This window comes from Notolepis coatsorum (assembly GCF_963971535.1).
Source record: "Notolepis coatsorum genome assembly, chromosome: 11".
Taxonomy (NCBI): Eukaryota; Metazoa; Chordata; class Actinopteri; order Aulopiformes; family Paralepididae; genus Notolepis; species Notolepis coatsorum.
Window position 1 is genome coordinate 91,975,424 of NC_140175.1, and position 26,868 is coordinate 92,002,291.

Here is a 26,868-nt window from a genome sequence, read left to right on the forward strand (position 1 = left end):
GAATTTCTAGGTCAGTATTTTTAAGATTTTACATTAAACTCAACTTATCTTGACATAATATCTTCTCCCTTGGTGTTCCCCAGTGGCAGCTGTCTCCGTGCAGGACTACCACCGCGTGACTGTGAAGCCGGGCAGTTCCGCGCAGCTGCCGTGTCTGCTGCGCTCCAACCTGGCCCAGGTGCTGTGGAAGTCCAACGGCTCTGCGCTCACCGAGGCCTCCCGCTTCCACCTCATCGCCGAGACCGGCCTCCTCATCTACAGCGTGGCGCCGGAGGACCAGGGCCGCTACGAGTGCTGGTCCCTGGAGTGGGCCCCCGCCGCCGGGAAGAACTTCAGCCGCCTCCTGGCCGGGTACGTCCTGGCTCTGGAGCTGCCCCAGCAACCACCCCCGGTCCAGGAAGGCCACGCGGACGCCGCCCGTGGCTCCGGCCTGGGCCGCAAGGACACGGCCAGCGCCTGGGCCTCTGAAGGTAACGGTACCACCGCCAGACCTCCACTAACCCCGCCCCCCAGCAGCATCGTCGGGTTCCAGGCCAAGCCCCTTCCCCCGAGCTCCAATGCCCTGCAGCCGGAGACCCACGACCCTGCGGCCGAGTACCTGCAGCACGACAACAGCACGGCATACCTCTTACTCTTCCTCCTCTTCTTCCTCCTCTTCCTGGCCGTGGTGGCCTACAACTGCTACATGCCGTACCTTCCCGCGCCTTGCCTGCGGCTGCGGGCCGCCCTGCTGGGCTGCCACAAGAAGCCCCTCCAGCTCGAGCACCGGGCATGCGAGGCGGACCTCATGGAAGCGGCTGTGACGGAGAAACTGGACATGACGGAGCAGCCTACCCAGGACGGCGGTCAGACCAACCAGAACCAGATACAGCTCCGGGCTCTACGGGACACCGACTACGAGATGGAACCGGAGGGCGGCAAAGGCAGGATCCCCTCTCACGGTTTCGGGGACGACAGCCCGGTCGGCAAGGAGAAGCCGTTTGACGTGGACTGCGAATCTCAGCCCATCGAGTTTGCGGACGCGGATGAACCGTAGTGCTAGCTTTATCGTACCAGCCCTTCCCAGAGACTCTACCGTACCAGCCCTTCCCAGAGACAGTCGTATTTCTCTCCTCTCCCCAGGCTCCTCAAGGCCGTTCCTACCGCCGCCTCTACTGCTCCATGAAGCCAGAGGCACCTATGCTCTGTGTTTCGTGCCGGTTGCCGGACTATACTCAAATCAACTTGAAATGGATCTAATCAGTGGATTGCATACTTTCGTCAAGAAGCAGAATAAGGCTTAACCCTCTCTGCCTCTTGGGACATCAAAATCGGGCTATCAACTTGAAGACGTGGTCATTTTTGGATTATCAAAGCTTTTGGACTGAAATAAGAAGATTTTGGATCTGTTTACTGCGCACAGGACCTACCAAAATGAACTGATTAAGACACTTGGACACTTGGACTAATGCATTCAGTCATTTGGACAGAGTTGTTAAAACTCACTCCACTCAAATCAATAGAGTTATATTTCACTCTACTCAAATCAAATTTAAAGTGACGTGGCTGGGAGAAATTGTTGCCAGTCAGTTCAGCCAAAACAAATTCCTGGACCAAGGTCGAACCAGGGAGCTGCTGGAGTCGAAGGCCCTCTGGGAGATAAGAGTGGCAAATGCCCCCCCCCCCCACCCCCAATCCCTATACCCAATCCCCCCTCCCGCGTGTACGCCTGGCACCTATGACGGCAGCCAACTAGTACGCGTGCTGGAGGGGGGGAGCCTAAGACTGTCTCATCACCAAAGTCCTATCCCCCTGCCCCTCCCGTTGCTGGACAATCTTTCCTCCCTCCCTCCCGCCTGGCGCAACGACACCCCGGTGTTGCTGCAGCCGACAATCGCATACGATGTCTCAGGCATTCTGTAGTCGGCATGCGTCAACAAATGTACATGCCTGTTTGAATTTATGTTGTGCCGTTGTTACTGTAAAAATGTAATGATTGTGATATGATGTTGTTAATGAGACGATGAGCTGTATGTGTATGCCACTGGAATTTCCCCAAGGGGATCAATAAAGTATCTATCTATCTAGCTGGACCACCTTGGTGTTCGCTCTTCTCCTTGTTATTTCTGTAGGTACCTACCTACGCTTTCCCAGCATCCTCTCTCTCTCTCTCTCGATGTATAGGCCTGCCAGTTACACGAGGGTCTGTTCCTATGTGCGCAGGCGGATGAGGTTCAATTATTACAAGGCAGTAATAATACCAGTAGTTATCGGTAGTTGATGCCACTTGCCTTCAGAGACTGAACCCCTCGTCTGTGGAAGGAAACCTGGGGGCCTTCGAAGTATCTAAGATCATGCCCGTCGTGTATTTCCTGGAAGCTGTGACCCTGTCTGCACATAGTCCGGCAAGAAAAGCTATTTCTTAAATTCCAAATTGGAAACATTATTTATTTACCAAATTGGTAAGTTACCTTGATGTTTTCCAAATTGGAGCCTCGTTCTTTTGTACAGTACGAGCGGGGAAACACTTTTTTCTTCATAATCTTTTTAGCTTTTTATTTTCAGATGTTTTTCGTGAGCAATTCGAGCTCCTGGGTTTTTTCGGTTACCTGCTTCAGCCTTCTAGTATGTTCTGTGAATTCTCAGGGAAGGTTCGGTTCTGTACGCCGTCTTCTACTAGCTAGCTTTTGTGGTACGATGTCCCCACCTCCAGCACACGCAGGCCCTTCTCTGACAAAGTGCGGTGGAAATGGATGATATGGATGGATGGAAAAAGATAGTGCGGTCGCCGGCCCAGTGACTGTTCGGATCCTGTGTACTCCTTGTGGACGAGGTCCATTGATGGGATTTTGACTCATTCCTTGCATGACTTGGCAAGGACAGTATGAACCCGGGAGGAGGAGGAGGAGAGGATGTTATTCACAACCGAGTGTTACGCACCCCAGTAGGGAGACGCAACACAAGGCCACAGACAGGGTAGGTGAGGGTGCAGTGACACAAAATCCAAGAGACAATTTGCAAAATAATAATATTTATTTTACAAAACACAAAACTCAGCAACACAGAGAGCAAGGAGGACCTACCAGTGGCACCAAATGAAATATAAAAGGAAATTAAAGCCCACCCCCCCTTACAGGCGCGGACGCCCAAAAGTACAGGTGGTGGTGCTCACTTCTAAGGCTGGTGTCTTTAACAGTAGGTCACCTACGTGATGCAAAATGTAGATCCAGGGTATCTTCCTGTCCTCAAGGTCCCTGTGTGCGAAACAAAAGATTAATACAAAAGAAAAACAATCACCATAGGCTGGGTGACACAAAATACACGGGTTAACAGAAATGTGCAACAAACTATAATGATTTAAACACAATACAATGAACCAGAGCTTCAGCTACCAGCTCTATACCAAACTAATGCCAAAAAGGCGACAGCTCTACATAAGATACACAACACTAAAGACAGTTTCTATAATAAAGATGCACAACACTAAAGATACCTCCTAAACTAACTAACAGCACAAAGTGCCAGAGCCTTCACCAGCTCTATTACCAGAACATACAAAGAGCTCTCCCACACAGACCAAAAATAGTTCCCACAACCAAACGAACCAGGGAGCTAACTAACACTGCACACAAATGGGTATATAAAGGAGTGTGGAGCCTGATTGCCTGACGAGCCTCAGCTGCTGCTGCTGCTGCTGCTGTTGCTGGAACTGATGAGACACCCGAGAGTGGGGATATGTAGACACGAGGGAGACAAAAGAAAACAAACACATGCCTATACATACAACATATTATACATTACTCCCTCTATATACAGGGGCGGACCTTCCTACAGGCGATATAGGCGGTCGCCTAGAGCGCCACCCAGAGGGGGGCGCCAAAAAAAGATTTTTTTTTTTTTTTTTTTTTTGTGCAGTTTTGGCGCCCCCCTCTATATCTGCAACCATTATTTTTACATTAAAAAAATTCTAACATAAGGGAAAATGAGCCAAAAATCTAAAACGGTCGGTCGGTCTGAGCCTCAGCTTTAGGTGTTCACAGTCAGAACATGCTAGAGCGCTGTGCATTGATGGGTATCAGCAGTGGTGAATCTCGCCTAGGGCGCCAAATGGGCTAGGTCCGCCCCTGTCTATATATATATACATAAGGACACCGTCCGTAACACAGAGGTTTTGGCAATCAGAACTTTCCTTTTTATTGCTGATCTGGAAAATAGCAACCCGATGCCGTGGGTTGTTTAGATCTTGACTCGCGAGACGTAAAATGCTGGAAAGATTTCGAACCACTGTCCAAAGAGCACAGACATGTCCGGAGCCATGCACTGTTGTGCTTCTGTGTTTGTTTTCTTGTTTTGTTTTTGCCCTGTGAAGTCTGCATTCCTTGACGGTACGGAACGAACTCTGCCCGGGGTCACGGTGCCGCGACACATTAACCCCTACCGCTCATCTCCATACGGTCCGATAACAACCACACATGTGTACAGTAATACATGACACTCCTCTAACTCATAACCGCTCCCCACAGAGGTTTTTATGAAAATATGATTTTTTTTTCTTTTTTTATAAATATGAGCATTGAAAACAATCGAAGTAATTATTTTTATATTTAATGAAGCTTTAAATGTTAGAATATTTTCAGAGGATTATTATTTAAGTACGGATTGTTCGAATATTGTGCCCTTTTTGAAAAAATAAAAAAATAAAATGTATGTTAAGCATATAGACTGCCCTTCCAACTGAAAAAATTCAGGATAGAATCAAAATATTAGGTAAAGAGAGAGAGATGCCCCATATTCCATTGCAGTTTGCACGGCCTCCTCAGCGTGCCTCTCCGCGGACCTATATATTTTATGCATAGCGTGGGTGGTGATGATGATGATGATGATAGAAACCGCTGTGGCGCATACAGTTGAATGCTGGTATTACACTCATTGAGGGACACAAAGAAGTCATGTCCAATGGGATTTGGGAATCTCAAATACAAATCGGGATTGTAATAAAAAATGCATTTATATTAAACAATACAGAATATACAGCACTTCTTGGGGTCTGTAGGGTAAGCACTTATTCCCTCCCCCCTGAACATTTATGGAGATGTATGGGCCTTTTAAGTCAGTGATAAAAGTGTCTTTCAAGGATAAGTGAGCTCCTGCACTGATTATTATAGTTCAATATTCAATATTTGATCACCAAAACCCCCCAAAAAGCATAAAAGGGGGGCCCCCCGCCCGAAAAGGGCCCTTAAAAATCGCTATGCGCGCTCGGTTAATATATGTGTAGTGCCCTTTTCAGTCTTTGAGCACCTGCCCCTCTAAAGTCCTGTGCACGTCCCTGCTCCCTGTCCTCCTTTGGAAGTAGCCCTTCTTCTGTCCTCCCTTCCTCCTCCTCTTCCTCTTCCTCGGCCTCTGCCGGGCCCCGTGGCGCGGCGGGCCAGGGGGCGGAGGTGAGGCTCCTGCCTCCCCTGCTGAAGGACCAGGCTTGGGGAATTTACGCCCAGGAGGCCTTCCTCCTCTTCTGCCTTCACTGACCCCGCGTTCACCCCTCTGCCTGAACCCAACCCAGACATCTCTGGAACTCTGCTTCTCTCTCTCTTCCCGTTGATGTCTCTCTCTCTCTCTCTCTCTCTCTCTCTCTCTCTCTCTCTCTCTCTCTCTCTCTCTCTCTCTCTCTCTCTCTCTCTCTCTCTCTCTCTCTCTCTCTCTCTCTCTCTCTCTCTCTCTCTCTCTCTCTCTCTCTGACGTCTATCTCTCTCTCTCTCTCTCTCTCTCTCTCTCTCTCTCTCTCTCTCTCTCTCTCTGTCACACACTACCTAATCTACCCTGATCCCTCATACCCCCATCTCTCTTTCCTATGTCTCTTACTCATTCTCTCCCCCTCTCTCTCTCTCTCTCTCTCTCTCTCTCTCTCTCTCTCTCTCTCTCTCTCTCTCTCTCTCTCTCTCTCTCACTCTCTCTCTCTCCCTCTCTCTCTCTCTCCTTTCTCTCTCACACACACATGTACATACACACTGCCCTCTCTCATACTACCTAATCTACTGTTATCTCTCTCCTTCTCTCTCTTTTGTACATACACACTGCCCTCTCTCTTACTACCTAATCTACTGCTATCTATCTCTCTCTCTCGCTCTCGCTCTCTCACTACCTATTGACCAGCTTACCTCCCTACTCTAACCCGCATTGTGTGCGCGTGTGTGTGCATGGAACTTTGTGAGATGTGCTGTACAGTACAGTATATATGTATATATATTGTTCACCATGTCCCTGCCAGACCCAATAAGATGAGGTTGAAATCCAACAAACTTTTGTGTCTGTTATAACGTCATTGGAGAGAAAACCGAGATTCCTCCTCTTTTTTTTCTTTTTTCTTTTCTTTTACGAAACTGTAGTTCCAGAAGTGACTCAGTAATCTGACCGGTTGTCTCTCAAAGGTCTCACTTCTATTTTTGTGTTTTTTGTTTTTATAACTTGAAAAGTCTGACCTGAAATGTGTGATGTTTCCAAACGGATACTTCTCGACTAGAGTGCGCAGAATGATGTCTGTTCTTGGAACTAATGATTATTTTTTTGTAGGACTATAGTAGGCTCAATGTATTATATCTACTTTCAATACTTCCAACTGGAACATTTCTGCGCCTGTAAACAAGTGTAAATATATTTGTATATATGGAAACAAAATACTTTTGAAGATATTCTCAAGACATTTTGGGGCTGTTACTGTTGGTAGGAAGGTTAAATAAATCTCCATTTCAAATGTTTTCAAGATGCTGGCTTGTTTATTTAGATGTTGATCATATTCCATTAAATGCATTTACATCGTTATGGTATTGTAGCTGTGATAAGGTTTTATAGCACAGGAGGAGCCAGCAACATTACTAATAGTTGTTCAGGTAAATTCGGACTTGACAGCCTTATTCAAATTGGGAAGTTGAGCTTCCTTTTCCCAGTGTTTGGAAAACATACAAAGCATTCGGATTCATTGCTAGCATACCATTCAGTCAGGAAATTAAGTTCCGTTACTAACTCAGTTGGCTATTAAAGTCAATGATAACTTTAGAACTTACATGGTCAGCTAGTGTGGAGTGGACAATAGCAGGTTGGTTTAGTCGAATAATTGTTCACTTCCAAATCTGGCAGAGATGGATTTCCATGATGGAAAAAGATTCAGATATGTAGGTGTTTCAAAATGGCCACCCAATAGCATTGAGTCCAATGGAGACGTTTTTATTTAGTTATTTGTATTTGTCCTTTGTTTCAACAGGTAAGCAACTAAGCATCTATAAAGAGACCGAGATAACTTTTTTTCATCCTACAATAGAAAATGCAACCTACAATAGAAAATAAAACATTGCAGTACCGACCAAAGATTCAGTCATTCAGTCAACAAACATGTATATCAAATTAAACAAGTACAAGCAACTTCTAAAATATCAGAGTTCAAATCTTTTAATGGAATGAATGTTCTAACTTCAAGGTTTTCCTGTAGTTCATTCCAAAGAACGCATTCCATTAACTAGTAGGTAAGAGATATGTACAGTTATAGTATCTATCTACAGATATGTAAAAGGATTATATGCAGGTACATACATATGTGGATATATATATGTAATAATATATAGTATATACAGCATTATTGTACATGCTATCATACATAGTTTTATGGGTTATATGCAGGTGTATAAGTAGGTATATAGAAGGATCATATGCAGGTATATTCAGACATATGGGTATATTATGTATATGCTGTAAATATATAAATGTATATATATACGGTATATATAGCACTATTGTACATGCTATCATACATATTGGTAGCCTATAGTATGAGGTAGGTAGTTATGATACAATGGCGACTGAGAAATGTATCACCAGTGATTAAACAGTGTGCTATAATTAATAAAGTGGGTTATGAATCTTCTTTTGGACAACATAATTGTTCCAGTCAGATGTCAGGATGACCTGCCCACTCCCCATCGTCTACTTTGACAGAAAACATCCCCTTCCTTTCTGCTTGTCAGTGACTCATGATTCCTTCTCATCTAGCATTACCAAATGTTATTTAGTCTAGTACAGTGGTTCTCAACCTTTTTTGGGGGCCGAAAATCAAATCAAATGTATTTGTATAGCCCGCAATCGCACGTTAATGTCCCCATGGGCTGGACAAGTCTACTTTAAACAAGTCAAGAAGAAACATCACAATAAATCGAGAACAAAAAACCCCATCATGAAATCCAAAACAACACTCTCAGACATACCCCAGCAAAGGTAAGGAGAAACTCACAAAAAACCTAGCAATAGGATTCTTGGATGTTGGTAATAGTAGTGTTGCTATGGATGGTCGATGGGTGGAGAATAAACTGGCAAAATAGTTGGTATGTATGAACATATACATGTAATAAAACACAAATATGTACATGCAATAGCAACTGGGGTACATAAATAGAATAGAGCTAAGAACAGCAACAACAAAAGAGAAAGCATAATCCACTCACAGACAGGGAGACGGGGACAGGCAGACAGTTTGTGGTGGGCGGACATAGCAATAGATGCATGTAGTAACACTCCCCTATCTAATGTCCATGTTCCATAACACTCAACCCGCTACACCTAATGCGAATTGGATTTTCGTCTCAATTATGATTATCTTTTGTTTATCATGGGTATTGTGAGGTTCGCCTCTTCCCTGGACCTTTAATTCCTGTTCCCTGGACCTTTAATTCCCTGTCTCCTCACCTCACCAGCCCCCACCCTCGCGTTGTCATTGTTTATGTATTGCATTCCCTGCCTCGCTCCGTTCCTTTAGGGTACTGTGAGGTTCGCCTCTTCCCTGGACCTTTAATTCCTGTTCCCTGGACCTTTTATTCCCTGTCTCCTCACCTCACCAGCCCCCACCCTCGCGTTGTCGTTGTTTATGTATTGCATTCCCTGCCTCGCTCCGTTCCTTTAAGGTACTGTGAGGATTCTGTGTTGATTGGTCCTTGCCGAACACACACTTCTAAGTCAAGTATCAATTACCATCTCGCACCTGTTGTGTGTTCTAATTAGCGCCCCAGTGGGCTTTAAATACCTCGATCTCCCCCCCAGTCCTCGTCGGGTCGTTCTCTATCTGTAAGCTCCTACGGGAGATTCTCTATCTGTATCTGTTTCTGTAATCTGTATGCTGGTTCATCTCTGGCGGGAGACGAGGTGCCAGCCATCGCCACCTGTCGCCGTTTGCCTGGAGTGGGACACAGCCTGCGCTCTCTAATTCTCTACGGGAGGTATTCCAGTGTTCCACTCCAGACCCCGCGCAGACACGCTCCTACAGCAGACGCGCTCCTACAGCAGACGCGCTCCTACAGCAGACGCGCTCCACTCCAGACCCCGCGCAGACGCGCTCCTACAGCAGACGCGCTCCTACAGCAGACGCGCTCCTTCAGCAGACGCGCTCCACTCCAGACCCCGCGCAGACGCGCTCCTACAGCAGACGCGCTCCTACAGCAGACGCGCTCCTACAGCAGACGCGCTCCACTCCAGACCCCGCGCAGACGCGCTCCTACAGCAGACGCGCTCCTACAGCAGACGCGCTCCACTCCTGACCCCGCGCAGACGCGCTCCTACAGCAGACGCGCTCCACTCCAGACCCCGCGCAGACGCGCTCCTACAGCAGACGCGCTACTACTCCAGACGCACATCGCTCTCTAATTCTCTACGGGAGGATGTGTCTCTCCGAGCCGGCGCGCTCTCCGAGGATGCGCGCTCTTCAAGCCGACGCGCACCACTCCAGACTTCTAGCCGGCGCGCTACTACTCCAGACGCGCATCGCTCTCTAATTCTCTACGGGAGGATGCGTCTCTCCGAGCCGGCGCGCTCTCCGAGCCGGCGCGCTCTTCAAGCCGACGCGCACCACTCCAGACTTCTAGCCGGCGCGCTACTACTCCAGACGCGCATCGCTCTCTAATTCTCTACGGGAGGATGCGTCTCTCCGAGCCGGCGCGCTCTCCGAGCCGGCGCGCTCTTCAAGCCGACGCACACCACTCCAGACTTCTAGCCGGCGCGCTACTACTCCAGACGCGCATCGCTCTCTAATTCTCTACGGGAGGATGTGTCTCTCCAAGCCGGCGCGCTCTCCGAGGATGCACGCTCTTCAAGCCGACGCGCTCCTCTCCAGACGTCTAGCCTGCGCGCGCCTACTCCATCCCTGTAAGCAGCTCTAGCCCTCGCCCTGTCCAAGGCCTTAACCCTGTTTTCTCTGTCCCTGTCTCCAGCCCGCCTCCCCGGGCCTCTGTCCCTGTTCCCCTCTCCAGTGCCCCTGTTCCTGCCCTGTCCTTTGCCCTGGCCCTGTCCTTAGCCTTAGCCCCTTAGCCTGCTCGCCTCTTAAAGGCACAGTGCCAATTTTCCCTAATTCTTGTTTCCAGTATTTTGTGTTCTCCCTTAGCCTTCCCCTTAGCCTGCTCGCCTCTTAAAGGCACAATGCCTTTTCCTTGTTCCAGTATTTTGTGTTCTCCCTTAGCCTTCCCCTTAGCCTGCTCGCCTCTTAAAGGCACAATGCCCTTTTTCCTTGTTCCAGTATTTTTGTGTTCTCCCTTAGCCTTCCCCTTAGCCTGCTCGCCTTTTAAAGGCACAATGCCCTTTTTCCTTGTTCCAGTATTTTTGTGTTCTCCCTTAAAGGGACAGTGCCGCTTTTTTGTTTGTATTCAATAAATGCCCTGTCTTGGCTTACTCTCATACCCGTCTTGTGTTGTGCGATTGGGGTCGGTTACAAACCATAACAGGTATCTATGATCATCAGCCATTAATGTTTCTATTTGGTTCAGTTTGTTGGGTCAATTAAGCCTGTCAGTGTTGTGTCAAATGAAGGCTTCTAACAATGATAACATCTTTATTATTGTTTTTACTCATTTTAGTTTTTACTACCAGGTGTGTGTAAATTAAACATTACAAAAGGTTTTCTTTGCTAAAAAGTGACACTTTTACTGAAGTGGGATTCTTGTCCTGATATTAAAACAATGATACATAAATTAAATAAACTGGATTTTTCCGGTTTAGCTGCAACATGTAGCGCACGCATTTGGCAATATCTCCGCTCCCGTCAACGTTAATTTAGTTTAAAAACCTTAGTTGGACAATACCAAAAGAGATTAGACCACATCGTATGTATTGATAAGACCTTCTACTAACTATATCAAAAGACAACATGGTTAAGGATAGGGAAAGGACGGGAAAGAAACAAGAAACGGCAACTTCAGCGGCGCAGATTGAAACACGATCAAGAAGAAACGTTCAAGGCGACGCGGATACAGATCCGTTGGCGACAAGCCCCGACGAGGAGAATAAAGAGGAGAATACACCGAGACCATCGACTATTGTCCCCGACAGGGAGACAATAGTTGTCAACATAACAGGAGCGACAGGAACAAGCTCTGTGAGAGATATAGCAGTTGATTTTGAGAAGATAATAGCATACAAATCCATCGGCATCGTCACTGCACCTATACCACCAACTGACACAAGCAGTACAATCACACCACCCGATTTCAACTCATTGACTAACCTGATGAAAGAACAGATGGTCGCTTTCAGATTACACATCGAGGAACTCAAAGATGAATTCAAAGCACACGTCGATGCTAAACTCGAACACATCGATGCTAAATTAGAAGAAGTTAAGAAAGCGGTCGCTGTACAGTCCGAGCGAATCACGACAGTGGAGAATACGGTGACAGATATTACACGGGCAGTCAAAGTGAACGAGAACACCATCTGCATTGGCATGACAGAGGTGACAAAAGAGATAGAAAGGGTGGAAGAAGCATGCCGGAGGAAAATACAAGAGGTTAAAGATGAAGCGATGGAGAGGCTACTCGAAACCCAACGCTACCACAGGCGAAATAACATCCGCATTGTAGGACTTGATGAAGCAGTCAATTGCGCAGACGACAACTTTCCAACAGTGCTATCAGTGATTTTGGGTAACAACTTTCCAAACACAGTGCCGAAAGTGGACCAAGCGTACAGAATCGGTTCTCGGGAGCAAAGAAACAACGGGGCAAAGAGTCATCATTGTCACTCTGCGGAAGACATCAATAAGAGATGACATCATCAAAATTGCTCGCATCCAACGTGGGAAGCTGAAACATGGTGATCATTCAATATTTATCTACGAAGATCTAAGCAAAGACGCCATCGCTCGACGTCTACCATACAAGGAGGTGATGCAAAAATTGTTCAAGTCTGGCTTCAGACCAAGGCTAACATACCCGGCGCTGTTATCGATCGTGGGCAGGGACGGCCGTAGGATTGGATTACACACACCTAAAGAGGCTGAGGAATATTGGAATCGATATGGAGCAGATCCCCCAAGGCAGAACGACACTGTCTGAAAACAGATAAGCCGATTCATCTCCCTCTTTCTCTGTGTATATCAGTATTAGAATGACTTTTATTGTGTTCATCAAAAGTAGCAGATGATATGCAGGCCGTCTACACCAATGCGTATTGTGTATAATACGATTCGTAATACATTATAATTTCAGACCTCTGGTCTCCGGGGAGACAAGAACATATCATTGGCAATAAGAACAATCTGGAATATTCTGGGTTTATCGCTCGACTGCCCTGGGTCACTTAGATCATTCTGGAACACAACAACAGTCTATTAGTACTAGTGTATTCTACAACCTTCTAGAATATAATGCACCATGACAACGAAGGCTTGCAACTCTAACATTAAACATCCGGTGTGTATAAACATAGCATATAATCAATTGACTGAAGTTCAATCAGACCTTAATAATACTTTAAAAATCAACCACACCTAAACGTATGAACACAACAAGGTTATTCTAACAATTTAAGTAATCACTCCACTGATGAAGAGACTGGCACATTGAAGCTCTAAAAGGCTCTGTTTTTCTATTTTATCTAATCACTCAATTCAGTTCTAATGGCTTCTCCACGTTGAGTATTATTCTATCTCTCACTCCTTATCTTTATCTTTTTTTTTATTATTTCTATTTTTTCTCTCTTTCTTTTATCTTACATTGTTCTTTTCCATTGTTCTTCACATTAAGGTGTCAATATTTCTCTACAATCTTTTCCTTTTTCCTGATGTTTCCTACATATGTTAGTAGAGGTTTCAAATGAATACGTAGATGAAAGTTTATTCTCTTTTTTTTCATTTTTCACAATATTTCATTACAGTAAGGGAAGGTGCAAGACCAAAAGCGACATTCTATTGTATTAGAATGAAAATGTTAGATCCTATGGCAATTAGCATAGGAAGATTAGGATTACAATGCTCAGTTTGGGCAATCCGGTGGACTAAGGGAGAAAGTCATACGCGGAGGATGTGTTTTTGGAACACAGGCCTGTACGACTCTCTGGGTGAGGGGAAAATAGGGGATTTTTATTTGTATATATATATGTTTTTAAGCTCGGCTCTCAACGGGACCTCAATAATTGGATGTACATCTATTGTGGCTTCGCACTCCAGAAGCATTACCAAAAACTACACAAAAACATGCATAGATTATGGCTAGTTTGAATATAATGATATGGAACACTGGTGGGATAAACAAACAACACAAACGCAAAAGCGTGCTCACACTGATGAAAAAAGAACATGTGGACGTGGCTCTACTAAGCGAAACGCACATTTTAGAGGAAGACATAGATACGTTAGCGGATAACATATACCATAATATTAGTCACTCTTCTTTTGGTACGAGAACTCGAGGTGTAGCCATAGTCGTCAGACGTAAATTAAATATCGAATTAAAAGGGGTATGGTCGGATGCTGAGGGGCGTATAACTATAGCAAGGATTGTACATAATAACAGAAAAATAGCGTTGGCAGCGGTATATGCCCCAAATTTGTACGAAGTGGGTTTCTTCACTTCACTAACCGATGAAATGTTGAACCATCCCGAGTACTCATTTATAATAGGTGCGGATTTTAATGCCATTTGGAATCCAAGGATGGACAAATCTTACCTCGCCTTTTCCAGCGAACAAAAAAATTCATCTAAAGCATTAAAAGATTGGTCAAAGACTACAGGGGTAATTGATTTATGGCGTTCACTTAATCCCACGACCCGAAAGTACTCCTGTCGATCGGCGAGACATAACACATTATCCAGAATTGATTATGTCTTTGCATCCCCGAGACTATTTGATAAATATGAAGTGGAAATGATACCCAATGCACTTTCAGATCACTGTTATTTAATCCTAAAAGCAACATTTGGTATACTATCTTCCCGGGCCCCAAGATGGCGTTTTAATACTATGCTGCTTAACAACAAGGAATTCATTACACAACTCAAAGAAGCTCTCACAGTATTCCTACGGGAGAATGCAAACGCGGTGCAAGACCCCAGAATAATATGGATGTCGGTAAAGGGTATGATCAAGGATTTCACGGATAGATTTTCCTCCATATTGCGCAAAAATCAATGCACAAAACTGTCTGAATTGGAAACGCTTTACTCAACGTTATTTAATTCTTTAAAATACAACAACTCAACTAGACTAGAAAATCAAGTTAACGTTCTAAAAACAGAGATCAATGCAATATACAGACAAAAATCGGAAATGCAAATACGCAGCACAAGACAACAGCAGTATTTCCAAGGTTCTAAACCTAGTCACCTATTAGCCATGCGATTAAGAATTAATGCAACATTTGCAGATATAACTGCCATTAGAAAACAACAAGTACTTGTAACAGACCCCAAAATAATAAACGACACATTCAAAGAATTCTACTCCGACTTATATAATTCAGAAACGACCTTTGATCAAAACAAATTGGACACATATCTTAATCAAATTATTCTCCCTAAACTTTCGGAGGACGACGCTAAACAGTTAGAAGCACCGATCACATTAGAGGAACTCAAGAAGGCCATATCCGAAATGAAAAATGGTAAGGCTCCTGGAAGAGACGGTATCCCATCAGAAATGTACCTTTCTTGTTGGGACATATTTGGACCCTTATTACTAAATATGATCTTATACTCAGTCAAGGAGGGGAGCTTCCATAAACACCACAATATCGCACTCATTTCAGTCCTTCTCAAAAAAGACAAAGACCCCACCGAGTGCGGTAGTTACAGACCTTTAAGCCTCCTCGGAACCGATGTCAAACTGTACTCTAAGGTATTAGCCATCAGATTGCAAAAGCATATGACGTCTTTAGTTCATCCGGACCAAACTGGCTTCATAAGAGGTCGCCTGATCAATGATAACATAAGACGAATACTGCACGTACTAGATGCAGACAAAGAGGACACCACACCTAAGGCGATGCTATCCCTGGATGCTATGAAAGCATTTGACAGGCTGGAATGGTCGTTTCTATGGGCAGTATTAGAAAGGATGGGGTTAGGAAAAGGATTCATTGATATGATTAAAGTATTATACAAGGACCCATCGGCCATGATTACAACAGGCACATTCATCTCCGAAATCTTTCCGGTATCACGCTCAGCCAGACAGGGTTGCCCTCTTAGTCCCGGACTATTCGATCTATCATTAGAGCCTTTAGCACAATATATAAGACAATCCCAATACATAGAACCAATCGTAATCAAGGGCACACAACATAAAATTAGCTTATATGCGGACGACGTAATATTGTTCATGCAAAGCCCCAACACCACATTGCCTCATCTACTCAAGTTGATAGAGAACTTTGGTGATTTATCGGGATTTAAAATAAATTGGCCGAAGTCGGCTTTCCTTCCACTTAACATCCATGCAAAAAAAGACACAACCCTCCCAGGTGCGATACCCATGGTAAAACATTTTAGATGCTTGGGTGTGGAAATATTTCCCACCATAAGACAAACGGTGAAGCACAATTACACAAAAATACAGAACAAAATCAAAGACGACCTGGACAGGTGGGCAAAACTTAAAAACTCAGTACAGGCAAGGGTATCAATAGTTAAGATGGATGTATTACCAAGAATCAACTTCATCAGCTCAATGCTACCGTTACCCCCTCCAGAAGGCTACTGGAAAAGATTACACTCCTCCACATACAAATGTATTTGGAATAACAAACCACCTCGCATAAAAAGATCCACCGCACAGAGAAATAAAGCAGACGGTGGCATGGCAGTTCCAGATTTTTTACAATATTTTAAGGCTTTCACATTAAGACCATTGACAATATGGTTTGATCCCCAGGCTTTGGTATCTTGGAGAGAATTGGAAGAAAACATAGTAGCCCCACAGAGACTGAAGGACATAGCACACACTAAACTTCCAATCAAGCACTGTGAGCGGAAATTTGGCCCCATAATTACACATGCAATCCGAACATGGCGGGAAACACACAAAAAATATCCTAACCCTCAAAAATGGCATAATCACACTCCCATATTCAATAACAATGCACTCTTAATGGGAAAACGTCCTATAAGATTCCCTATATGGGAAGAGCAAGGCATACACTCATTAGGGGATATTTTTAATAACCAGGGCTTCTGTAGTTATGGAGAAATATGCACAAAGTTTAACCTCACCGAGTCCACATGGCTTTTTTACATACAGTTACGCCTATGTTTGAAGTCTCACGGTGTTCCATTACACATACCAGTTGAACACCACAGATACCACAAATCTTTCTATGAAAGAGAAACATTGGGAGGTTTTGTATCAGGTTTTTATTATCAATTACTAACGTCCTCGTATGAAACCCTTCAACTAGACACTGTCTGGAGGAGGGATATTCCAGACCTGGAAAGTGACTTTGATTGGCAAGAAGCATGGGCAAATGTCCGTCTTACATCAAGGAACCCGGACCATCAACAAATCAATCTTAACTATATTCACAGGACATACTTGACTCCTATAAGACTGAACAGAATGGGCCTGAAACAGGACTCAAAATGCTCCCAATGTACAAATGGAGACGAAGGGACATTTATGCACATGTATTGGGACTGCCCACCAGTTAAGGCATTCTGGAAAGATGTGACCCATCAATTATCAACACTCGTATCTTGGAATATACCAGTACACCCCTCTGTATTGCTTTTAAATGATGTTTTTGAGTTTGCAGTAAATCCACAGCTAAAGAGATTGGTCTTATCGGGTATCACAGTAGCTAAAAAACGGATCGCATCACGCTGGTTTCAACCGGAAAAAATTTGCCGGAAAGTTTGGTCTCTTACATATCTCGATGTGATATATCAAGAAATATCTACAGCAAGAATTCTGGGTCTCAACGAATCCAAAATGTCAATGTGGGTAGAAGTGGTGGAGAGAATAAAAGCTAGCTTATAATGGTAGTGTCTGGTTAGGAGTGAGGGATAATGGAGGTACTATCCAAGGAGGGGTCCGGGAGGGGGGGGTTCGAGCTGGAGCATATGTGTGTAGGGTTTTAGAAAATAGGTATTAGGGGTATGTCCTATATAAGCATTTGTATAATTGTTAATTTCGCTGGATATACACTGTATACGGTTAAAATATTATTATAGACTTTTTTTTTGTCTTGTTTCTGTACTTGCATGTAATTTTAACCACCTTGACTGTTAGTTTCATTATGCATTATGTGTTGAGTACTGACTTTTAATAATTTTTGTTTTGCAATAAAAAAAAAAAAAAAAAAAAAACTAGCGCCCCCTTTGAACATCTCAACGCCCCCCTTTCAACAATTCAGCACCCCCCAGTACTCTCTGGGCTGGTACCGCCCCCATTGAGAAATCCCTGTCTAGTAGTTAGACCCGTGTTAGACTAGCTAAAATGCAAGATATTGCTCCAAAGTACCTGATGTAATAATTGTGTTTAGTCACACAACATGTTTATTAATGTAAATACAAGAACATGGGTATGGCAGCCTGAATATGGTTGCCACTTGCAACCATAGAAAATGGTCATTTCAGCCTGTTGTTGATCATTATCAGCATCTCCTGGCCATCTGCGTTGTGTATTGTTTGTGGTTCATAGCAGCAATCGTTTGGTGGAATTCTCACTTCCATGCGCTGACTGGCTAAAACACTATCTCTTCCCCCCCGTTGCATCCGAAAAATAAAGTAAGTTGAGTCGTCATTTCATATCAGAAGGATGTTTATTCACCATAAACAAAGGTCTCGTACAGAACGAAACTAATTGAAAGTCTTTAAAAGGTTAAGAAAGTAAATGAATAAGTTCTATCTCTTGGTTGTGCTATCTCTCCTCGCTCCCTAGCTCTCCTCACGGTCCGCTCTTTCGTTTTCCCCTCCCACAGCCAGTTCTGGTAGCAAGAAAAACTTAACTTAATGAGTGGTCTACAACTCTCTTTTCTGTCACTTATCTTTTAAGGAATGTAGCTCTATGTTGCTTGGTGACCGTCCCCCACTATCTGAAGTTGGAATGGCCTTTACTCTGCCTCTGTCTTAGCCAGGCCTCTGTTCAACTCTCTCAGTCTCTTTATCTGCTAGCTCTGTCTAATACAGATTTAGTCTAAAATAATTGACAGAAATAAAAGGTGTTTACCTACGTACTTTACATATTCATCCTGTTATGATCATAATGAAAACAATTAATATCTTTCATGTCCCTTGGGACACAGTTACATGTATACAGGCAGAGGGATAACTTCAACAAATGCGCTCCCTGTCTTTACAAAGAAAATATAAGCTATGTACATAGATTTTCCAGGCAGAATTTGTTGGTCGACAGACATACAAAACATAATATATAGACAGACACGTTGGATGTTTGCCTTAGTTTTCAATATAGTTATGCAAATTAAAGTCAGGCTAACCTACACTGTTGGATATTCCAAAAAGACGATTATCTGGTCAGTCCGAATGGAACACTTTGTTGACGGTTGTCCATAAGAAGCTTAATAACTCACTTCACCATTGGACTCGATACTATTGGGTGGCCATGTTGGAAGAACAGAAAGGGCCAAATCTGCGACACGTTCATATCTATACGTATATATATATATATTTGTAATCATGGATCGTGTTTCTGACCAGTGTTTTTTTCCTCATGCCATAACATGGCTCTTACTATGGATGGAAATCATTCTTGACACAGATCCATCATGTCTATCGGGTGGTGTAGTCTGACGTCACTTTAGTTTTCCGCGCGGCCCACCCGTATAGGGATTTATCATTGGGAAAATAATATCGGCTATTGTAATAATTCTGCCCCATGAACATTGGCAAGCTTTCCATTTTTGTGCAAAATGAGTTCCCTTCTATCACTAACATTATTGTTTAAACATTTTTGGTTGAAATAAAGTTAGTTATTATAAGGCTGTTTAATTTGTCGTTAAAAAATAACTACACTTACCAGTAGAACGCCTGTCGTTCAGTGCTGCCATCCCAGATAGCAAAAGGTGTTAATTCAATGTTGATTTATGGTCAAAATGCTTGATTTTTGGTTAAGGTCGACGATTGATGGTGAATCACCCATTAACCGCTGAAGCAATTGACTAATGTTGAAAACATGTCATTGAATCAATATTGTTTTGTGGTTGCATTTTAATGATTGAAATGCCAATATCTAATAAATGTTGAATCAACGAATGCTGTTCAACGTATGCTGTTTGTCGTCATTGTCTCATCACCCAGACTGCACTGCGCTTGTGCCCCGCCTCCCAGAATGCACCTGTGCGGCAGCTTCCTGGCAGCTACGTACCTCATGTCTCTCTCTGCATCGTTAAGACTGGTGAGTACTGCATGGCAATAATGTCGATTATGTTGTATGTTGTATGTATGCTTTCGATTGCAAATGCCAGCGGAGTAGTGGTGTGTTTGTTTTTTCATGGTAGAGAATGTTATATTAACCGCTATGCGTGCCTCCTAGCTGAAGCTAATAGCTAATAGCTAATAGCTATAGCTGTTAGCTATAATGAATATGTCTTGATCTTGGTGTTACTGTTTAGTGATATCCACCTATGACATATATACATTTTATGTAGGCTAACGTCAGTAACGTTTCAAAATGTTGTCAGAAGGCTTATATGCTGTATTCGAATGAGAGCGAAAAATGTATACTTTTAACAGGATACACTGGCACATTCAGTTAGCATAGCATTGCTGCATGGCTGCTACCATGCTTGCTTGCTTTAATGCATGACGCTTCCTGATGACTTGTTGTACAGAACTTGTAAGTCGCTTTGGATAAAAGTGTCAGCTAAATGACTAAATGTAAATGTACTGCTTCCAGTCCTTGTGCTAAGCTAGGTAGGCTAGCTGGTCCCTACTGCTTCCAGCCCTTGTGCTAAGCTAGGCTAGCTGCTTCCTACTGCTTCCAGTCCTTGTGCTAAGCTAGCTGCTCCCTACTGATGTTTTATATATTTACGTGCCGAGTATGTGTCCGGCGTGAATTCTGAGGCCACGTTCATAGTAGTGTGTGGTATACAGTGGACGTCGTTTCAATATATTGTGGCGGAAGAGAGTATTTTAGTATCATATTGAGCACATTGTCATGGAATACACCGCTTAGGAACAACAGGCTGGCTAGGCTAACTAGCTTGCACGGCGATGTTTTATATATTTACGTGCAGAGTATGTGTGCGGGGTGAATTCTGAGGCCACGTTCATAGTAGTGTGTGGTATACAGTGGACGTCGTTTCAATATATTGTGGCGGAAGAGAGTATTTTAGTGTCATATTTATTACATTGCCATGAGATATTCCGCTTGTCGGCTAACTTCTAACGTGCGCGGACTGATGACGACATCAACTCGACTCGAGACATTCGCAGCAGCATAATAAGACAACAGGCTGGCTAGGCTAACTAGCTTGCACGGCGATGTTTTATATATTTACGTGCAGAGTATGTGTGCGGGGTGAATTCTGAGGCCACGTTCATAGTAGTGTGTGGTATACAGTGGACGTCGTTTCAATATATTGTGGCGGAAGAGAGTATTTTAGTGTCATATTTATTACATTGCCATGAGATATTCCGCTTGTCGGCTAACTTCTAACGTGCGCGGACTGATGACGACATCAACTCGACTCGAGACATTCGCAGCAGCATAAGTTAATTAAACTTGACATACATTATATCGACGATAATTATCGATATCGAATTATATGAAAATAATTTTATAATTTTACCGCGATAACGTTTTTGGTCATATCGCCCAGCCCTAATGCAGGGCCTGTCTCTCTCCCTCCCTTCCTTATGTGTTTGTGCTTAAAACAGTGAATGATCTTGTCAGAGCATTTTCAGAGCACTGTTAAATGGTCATTTTAAAACTAATATAAGAAATGAATGTATATAGTAGTATATTTATGAGGGGAAAAAATATTTGCAACAACCTTTATACAGGTAGGTTATTGATAACTAATTCTGTTATACAGTGACATTCATACAGTATCCTTTGATTTCACATAATTTAATTATTATTTCACAATAAAATACTGCAATCAAAATCCCCTGTAATATCACATCAGATTTTGTAATCTCACAATAACATAGCAATATTTCACATAATTTAATTATTATTTCACAATAAAATACTGTAATCAAAATCAAAAGGTTAATTTGCATATTCTTGGTATCTAGGGACATCTATGGACCTCAGGGAATGTATTCACAGTGTCAGAAATATTGTGTCTATTACTAGGCTTGCTTAAATTGTGATGAAACAAAGGAGAATATGAATTATGATTTTTCTTTGCATCTTTGACAGTGAATAACACCATGCTAATAATGACCAAACATTAAAAACTGCCACTGATCTCGTTCAGTCCCCTCTTGAGATCATGTGTAAAAAAAATCGAAGGAAATTAATAAAGGGAAGATGATTAAACCGAAGGTTCTGTAGATACAGTACTGAATTCTCCCATCCGTACCAATGCAATTTGAAATATTATTATAGAATATGATGCTTATAAATTACCTTATTATAGCTAATTTATAAGCATCATATTCTATAATAATATTTCAAATATTTCAAATATTTCATATTTCATATTTCAAATCTTTCAAAATCTTTCAAATGCCTGAGTTCAATTTGGATTTAGTATCACCAGGCATGCATAATAACAGATAATAATCTACTGTAATCTACTGTACTTTTAAATTTTCCCCACAGTGCAACCGTTTTGAAACTAATTTCAGATCTAATTGTTCCTACATGTTAACAATAGTATAGGGAAGAGAAACTATACTGCGTTTAAAAATTTGTCAAACGTTACCTTTTGTGGCTTATTATCCCGAATAATAACAGTTATTGAAATAATTCATAAAGAACTCTGAACCTTGAATCCCATTATAATCTTCCAGGAAGTGTAGTTCAGAAAAATGCCCACGGTTCAAAAGTTCCAAAATGGTCGCCCTCTCGGAATATACTTCAGCCAATCGAAAAGTTAAATCTATCTAATGGCACTTTTAACCTATTGCTAAACTAACGTATTGATGATAATATACATTCTACATGCTTTTGTGACATGTTAGTGATGTTAATACTTGAATACGTTTGATATTAAAAACGCAAATTTTATGCAACACTCGGGTGGAACAGGTTAACCTGCTGGTTGTGTGTCCCATTCACAGCTCAGTAAAAGAGAAGTGCTCCATCCATCTCGACTCCCGTGTCCGTTATTCACACAGGACAGAAACACAGTGGTCACATTTGCTTCACTGATTCTAATTTTCTTTTCTTTTCTTTAATAGGTTGAAGGTTCATCATCCTTACACAGCTTGCACAGGGAGAGATCTTATGTCCCATATGTGATGAACAGAAGTAAGCTCAACACTGCAGTGATGAGTGAAATTATTGGTTCTGTGTTTCAGGTTCATGGTAGAGGGGTCTACAGTCAAATTGTGCACTTATCATTTAACAGCATCATAATTTTTTTTTGCTGTTTAGTGTTAGTCTCCTTGTATTTAAAGAAGGCTAGACGCCTCAGAGAGGGAAGACGACACACTGGAGTGGCAGGAGAGTCCAGGCTGATGAGAAGTCCTGTCAACCAATACGGGTATGTGTACGGGTGGCAAAACAGCGCCAGTGTCCTCTCCATTCACACTCCATTGGGAGCAATTAGGGGTTACAGGGGCACTGCCATGCTAGACTAACTTAGGTTATTTGGATTGAATGTTTAAATTATGTATCCGATTTGTAAAATATAATTTAATAATAATTTCCCCCAATAGTATTGAGTTAACCTATGATGTGAGGTGGGGCCCAGCAGACATACCGGACGGGGAGACAGGAAGCCTTGGGGGCTTTGAAAAGGGATCTGCGGAACATCTACTCAGGCATGCAATCTACTTTACTTTTGGTCAATTGACACATGAATAAACATCCCACATTAAGCAAAAAGGCCACCTTAATATTCAGAATGAGTAATGATGAGATAGCATGAAATTAAAGGTTTGCCACTCAATTTCCCAGAGGTGGCGACATCAAATTTAATTGTTGTTACTTGGGTACTCATTACATGTATTTGTATGTCTGTACACAGAGGAAGGGATGGGTGGGGCAGAGAGCAGAACTTCTGATGGAGAGGACCTACGTCATCCTGCAGCGGTACTTGAACAAAATGCCTGCACCAACGATGGTGGAGCTCAAAGAGGAATGGCCTTTTCTCTTCGCTCAGACGGGGCTTTTCTCCCACTTTGGCCTCCTGACAGACACCGATGCCCTTCAAAAGATCCAAGATGCCCTGGGTCAGAGAGGACGGACCATCCTGCAGTTCTGCCAGAAACTGGACAACCCGGAGATCAGGGAAGTTCTGGCCAGATATGATCCAGAGGCTTCGGAGAAGACTCCTTATGGTGTACTTCAAGGAGCCTACGGAGAAACTGCTGATGTAAGTTTTATTTATTTAAATATTAAAATATTTGAAATGTTAAACGAGTGATTACAAACCCTACAAACACTGTGATAGACCCTCTAAACCAGTGGTGCCCAACCAGTCGATCGCGATCGACGGGTAGATCGTGGGCTGATTTCAAGTAGATCTTGATTAATAAAATTAGATTATAATTTCTTTTTTTTTATTTCTTTTTTTTTGCAAAATCAACTCTGCCTCTCCTTGTTAACTACAACAAGCAATGCTGTTTGTTATTTAAGATGAGGTCGGACTCGGCACTGACAGATTTGTATTCATTATGCTGCTTTTATAAAGCCTTAAATGACGGCTTACAATATACAATTTTGGCTGGTAGCTCTCGGCTAGGTGGTAAATTAAAAAGTAGATCTTGGTTCAAAAATGGTTGGGCACCCCTGCTCTAAACACTGACAGACCCTCTAAACACTGTGATAGACCCGACAAACACTGTGATAGACCCTCTAAACACTGATAGATCTATCACAGTGTTTAGAGGGTCTATCACAGTGTTTAGAGGGTCTGTCACAGTGTTTAGAGGGTCTATCACAGTGTTTAGAGGGTCTATCACAGTGTTTAGAGGGTCTATCAGTGTTTAGAGGGTCTATCGCAGTGTTTAGAGTGTCTATAACAGTGTTTAGAGGGTCTATCACAGTGTTTAGAGGGTCTATCACAGTGTTTAGAGGGTCTATTACAGTGTTTAGAGGGTCTATCACACCCTCTAAACACTGTGACAGACCCTCTAAACACTGTGATAGACCCGACAAACACTGTGATAGACCCTCTAAACACTGTGATAGACCCGACAAACACTGTGATGGACCCTCTAAACACTGTGATAGACCCTCTAAACACTGTGATAGATCTATCACAGTGTTTAGAGGGTCTATCACAGTGTTTGGAGGGTCTATCACAGTGTTTAGAGGGTCTATCACACCCTCTAAACACTGATAGACCCTCTAAACACTGTGACAGACCCTCTAAACACTGACAGACCCTCTAAACACTGTGATAGACCCTCTAAACACTGTGACAGACCCTCTAAACACTGTGATAGACCCGACAAACACTGTGATAGACCCGACAAACACTGTGATAGACCCTCTAAACACTGTGATAGACCCGACAAACACTGTGATAGACCCTCTAAACACTGATAGACCCTCTAAACACTGACAGACCCTCTAAACACTGTGACAGATCTATCACAGTGTTTAGAGGGTCTATCACAGTGTTTAGAGGGTCTATCACAGTGTTTAGAGGGTCTATCACTGTGTTTAGAGGGTATATCAGTGTTTAGAGGGTCTATCACAGTGTTTAGAGGGTATATCGGTCTGTCACAGTGTTTAGAGGGTCTGTCACAGTGTTTAGAGGGTCTGTCACAGTGTTTAGAGTGTCTATAACAGTGTTTAGAGGGTCTATCACAGTGTTTAGAGGGTCTATCACAGTGTTTGGAGGGTCTATCACAGTGTTTAGAGGGTCTATCACACCCTCTAAACACTGATAGACCCTCTATACACTGTGACAGACCCTCTAAACACTGTGACAGACCCTCTAAACACTGACAGACCCTCTAAACCAGGGGTCAGCAACCTTTTTGACAAGGAGTGCCTGTTTGAAATATAGTTGTAACTAGTGTGCCTCAACAATATTCCATGCATCGTACATTTTTTTTCCTCATAATCAGGTATTTTTAATGATACGTTTTTACATTATTACATCATTGTTATTGTTATTATTAACAATATTATTATGATGGTTGTATCAACCCTAAATCTGAGTTGGGAGGGGGGGGGGATGCAATGCAGACAAACAGCTGCATACAGTGCGACCATTTCACTCACATTTGCCCATTCATTTTTGGACACATCACACACCATCTGTCATAGCTCCACCTACAGGCCTAATGGAGAACACCAGGAGAACACCAGGATGTGAATGGAGGGTGAATGTGAGGTATATGTGTAAATACGTTTTGATTGATCGCAAGACTACACTGTAAAAAAATAAATAATAATAAGTTACCAGAACTTAAAAATATTGAGTTCAGTTACTGTGCATTAAGGTTTTCAGTTTTCAATCCATAATAAGTTAACAGAAAAATAAGTACACAACCACATTATTTCAACCTAATAAAACTATGTTTATTGTCATTGTTTTAAGAACACAAGTTGACTTGGTAATACTCACATTTTGAGTAAAAACAATTGCTTTTAACATGTGCAATGTTCAATGAAATAGAAAAATAAATAATAAAATTTGTTGATTAATCACACTGGTCACAATGGTGACCGTAATAATGTTTTTGTTATAAGGCTCTGCAAATGTTACTGAATGATGTAGCAATGTATTTCCAGCTAAATTGAAATAATAAACAAATAAAGGGTCTCAATTAAATATGTGGTAGTAAAAAGATCCTGTGGGAAGATCTCAACAAGATTTCACTAACATTTAAAAAAAAAAAAAAAATATATATATATATAATTTTATTTATTTTTGCTGCCCCCTAGGGGTGCCTATGAAAATGCCCCCGCGTGCCTATGCAGGCACGCGTGCCTAGGGTTGCCTACCCCTGCTCTAAACACTGTTATAGACCCTCTAAACACTGTGACAGACCCTCTAAACACTGACAGACCCTCTAAACACTGTGATAGACCCTCTAAACACTGTGATAGACCCTCTAAACACTGATAGATCTATCACAGTGTTTAGAGGGTCTATCACAGTGTTTAGAGGGTCTATCACAGTGTTTAGAGGGTCTATCATAGTGTTTAGAGGGTCTATCAGTGTTTAGAGGGTCTATCACAGTGTTTAGAGGGTCTATCATAGTGTTTAGAGGGTCTATCAGTGTTTAGAGGGTCTATCACAGTGTTTAGAGGGTCTATCACAGTGTTTCCTTATGGTGTACTTCAAGGAGCCTACGGAGAAACTGCTGCTCGGAGTTGATGTACGTTTTATTTATTTAAATATTAAAATATTTGAAATGCTAAACGAGTGATTACAAACCCTACAAACACCATACTTCCTGCAATTCAATATTCAACTTCCGTTTCGCGACTATAGCAACTCCAAACTCCCTGCAAACTACTTCATAGGTTAAGTTTAGGTAGTGAGGCATGACT

General features: G+C 42.7%; 2 protein-coding genes across 2 annotated transcripts in view; both read left to right on the top strand.

The window, feature by feature from the left end:
• Positions 1 to 2,018, top strand: part of LOC311236445 (semaphorin-4D-like) — a gene marked incomplete at its 5' end in the record, with an annotated part of 48,754 nt that extends 46,736 nt beyond the window's left edge. Inside the window, one exon of the mRNA XM_084324126.1 lies at positions 84 to 2,018. Within this exon, the coding sequence (XP_084180252.1) occupies positions 84 to 1,036 (953 nt within the window). The 3' untranslated portion in view covers positions 1,037 to 2,018. The remainder of the gene's footprint in view (positions 1 to 83) is intronic.
• The window catches only part of LOC311237188 (uncharacterized protein), a gene marked incomplete at both ends in the record, with an annotated part of 204,709 nt that overhangs the window by 155,477 nt on the left and 22,364 nt on the right, over positions 1 to 26,868 (top strand). The gene's annotated exons all lie outside the window — the stretch shown is intronic.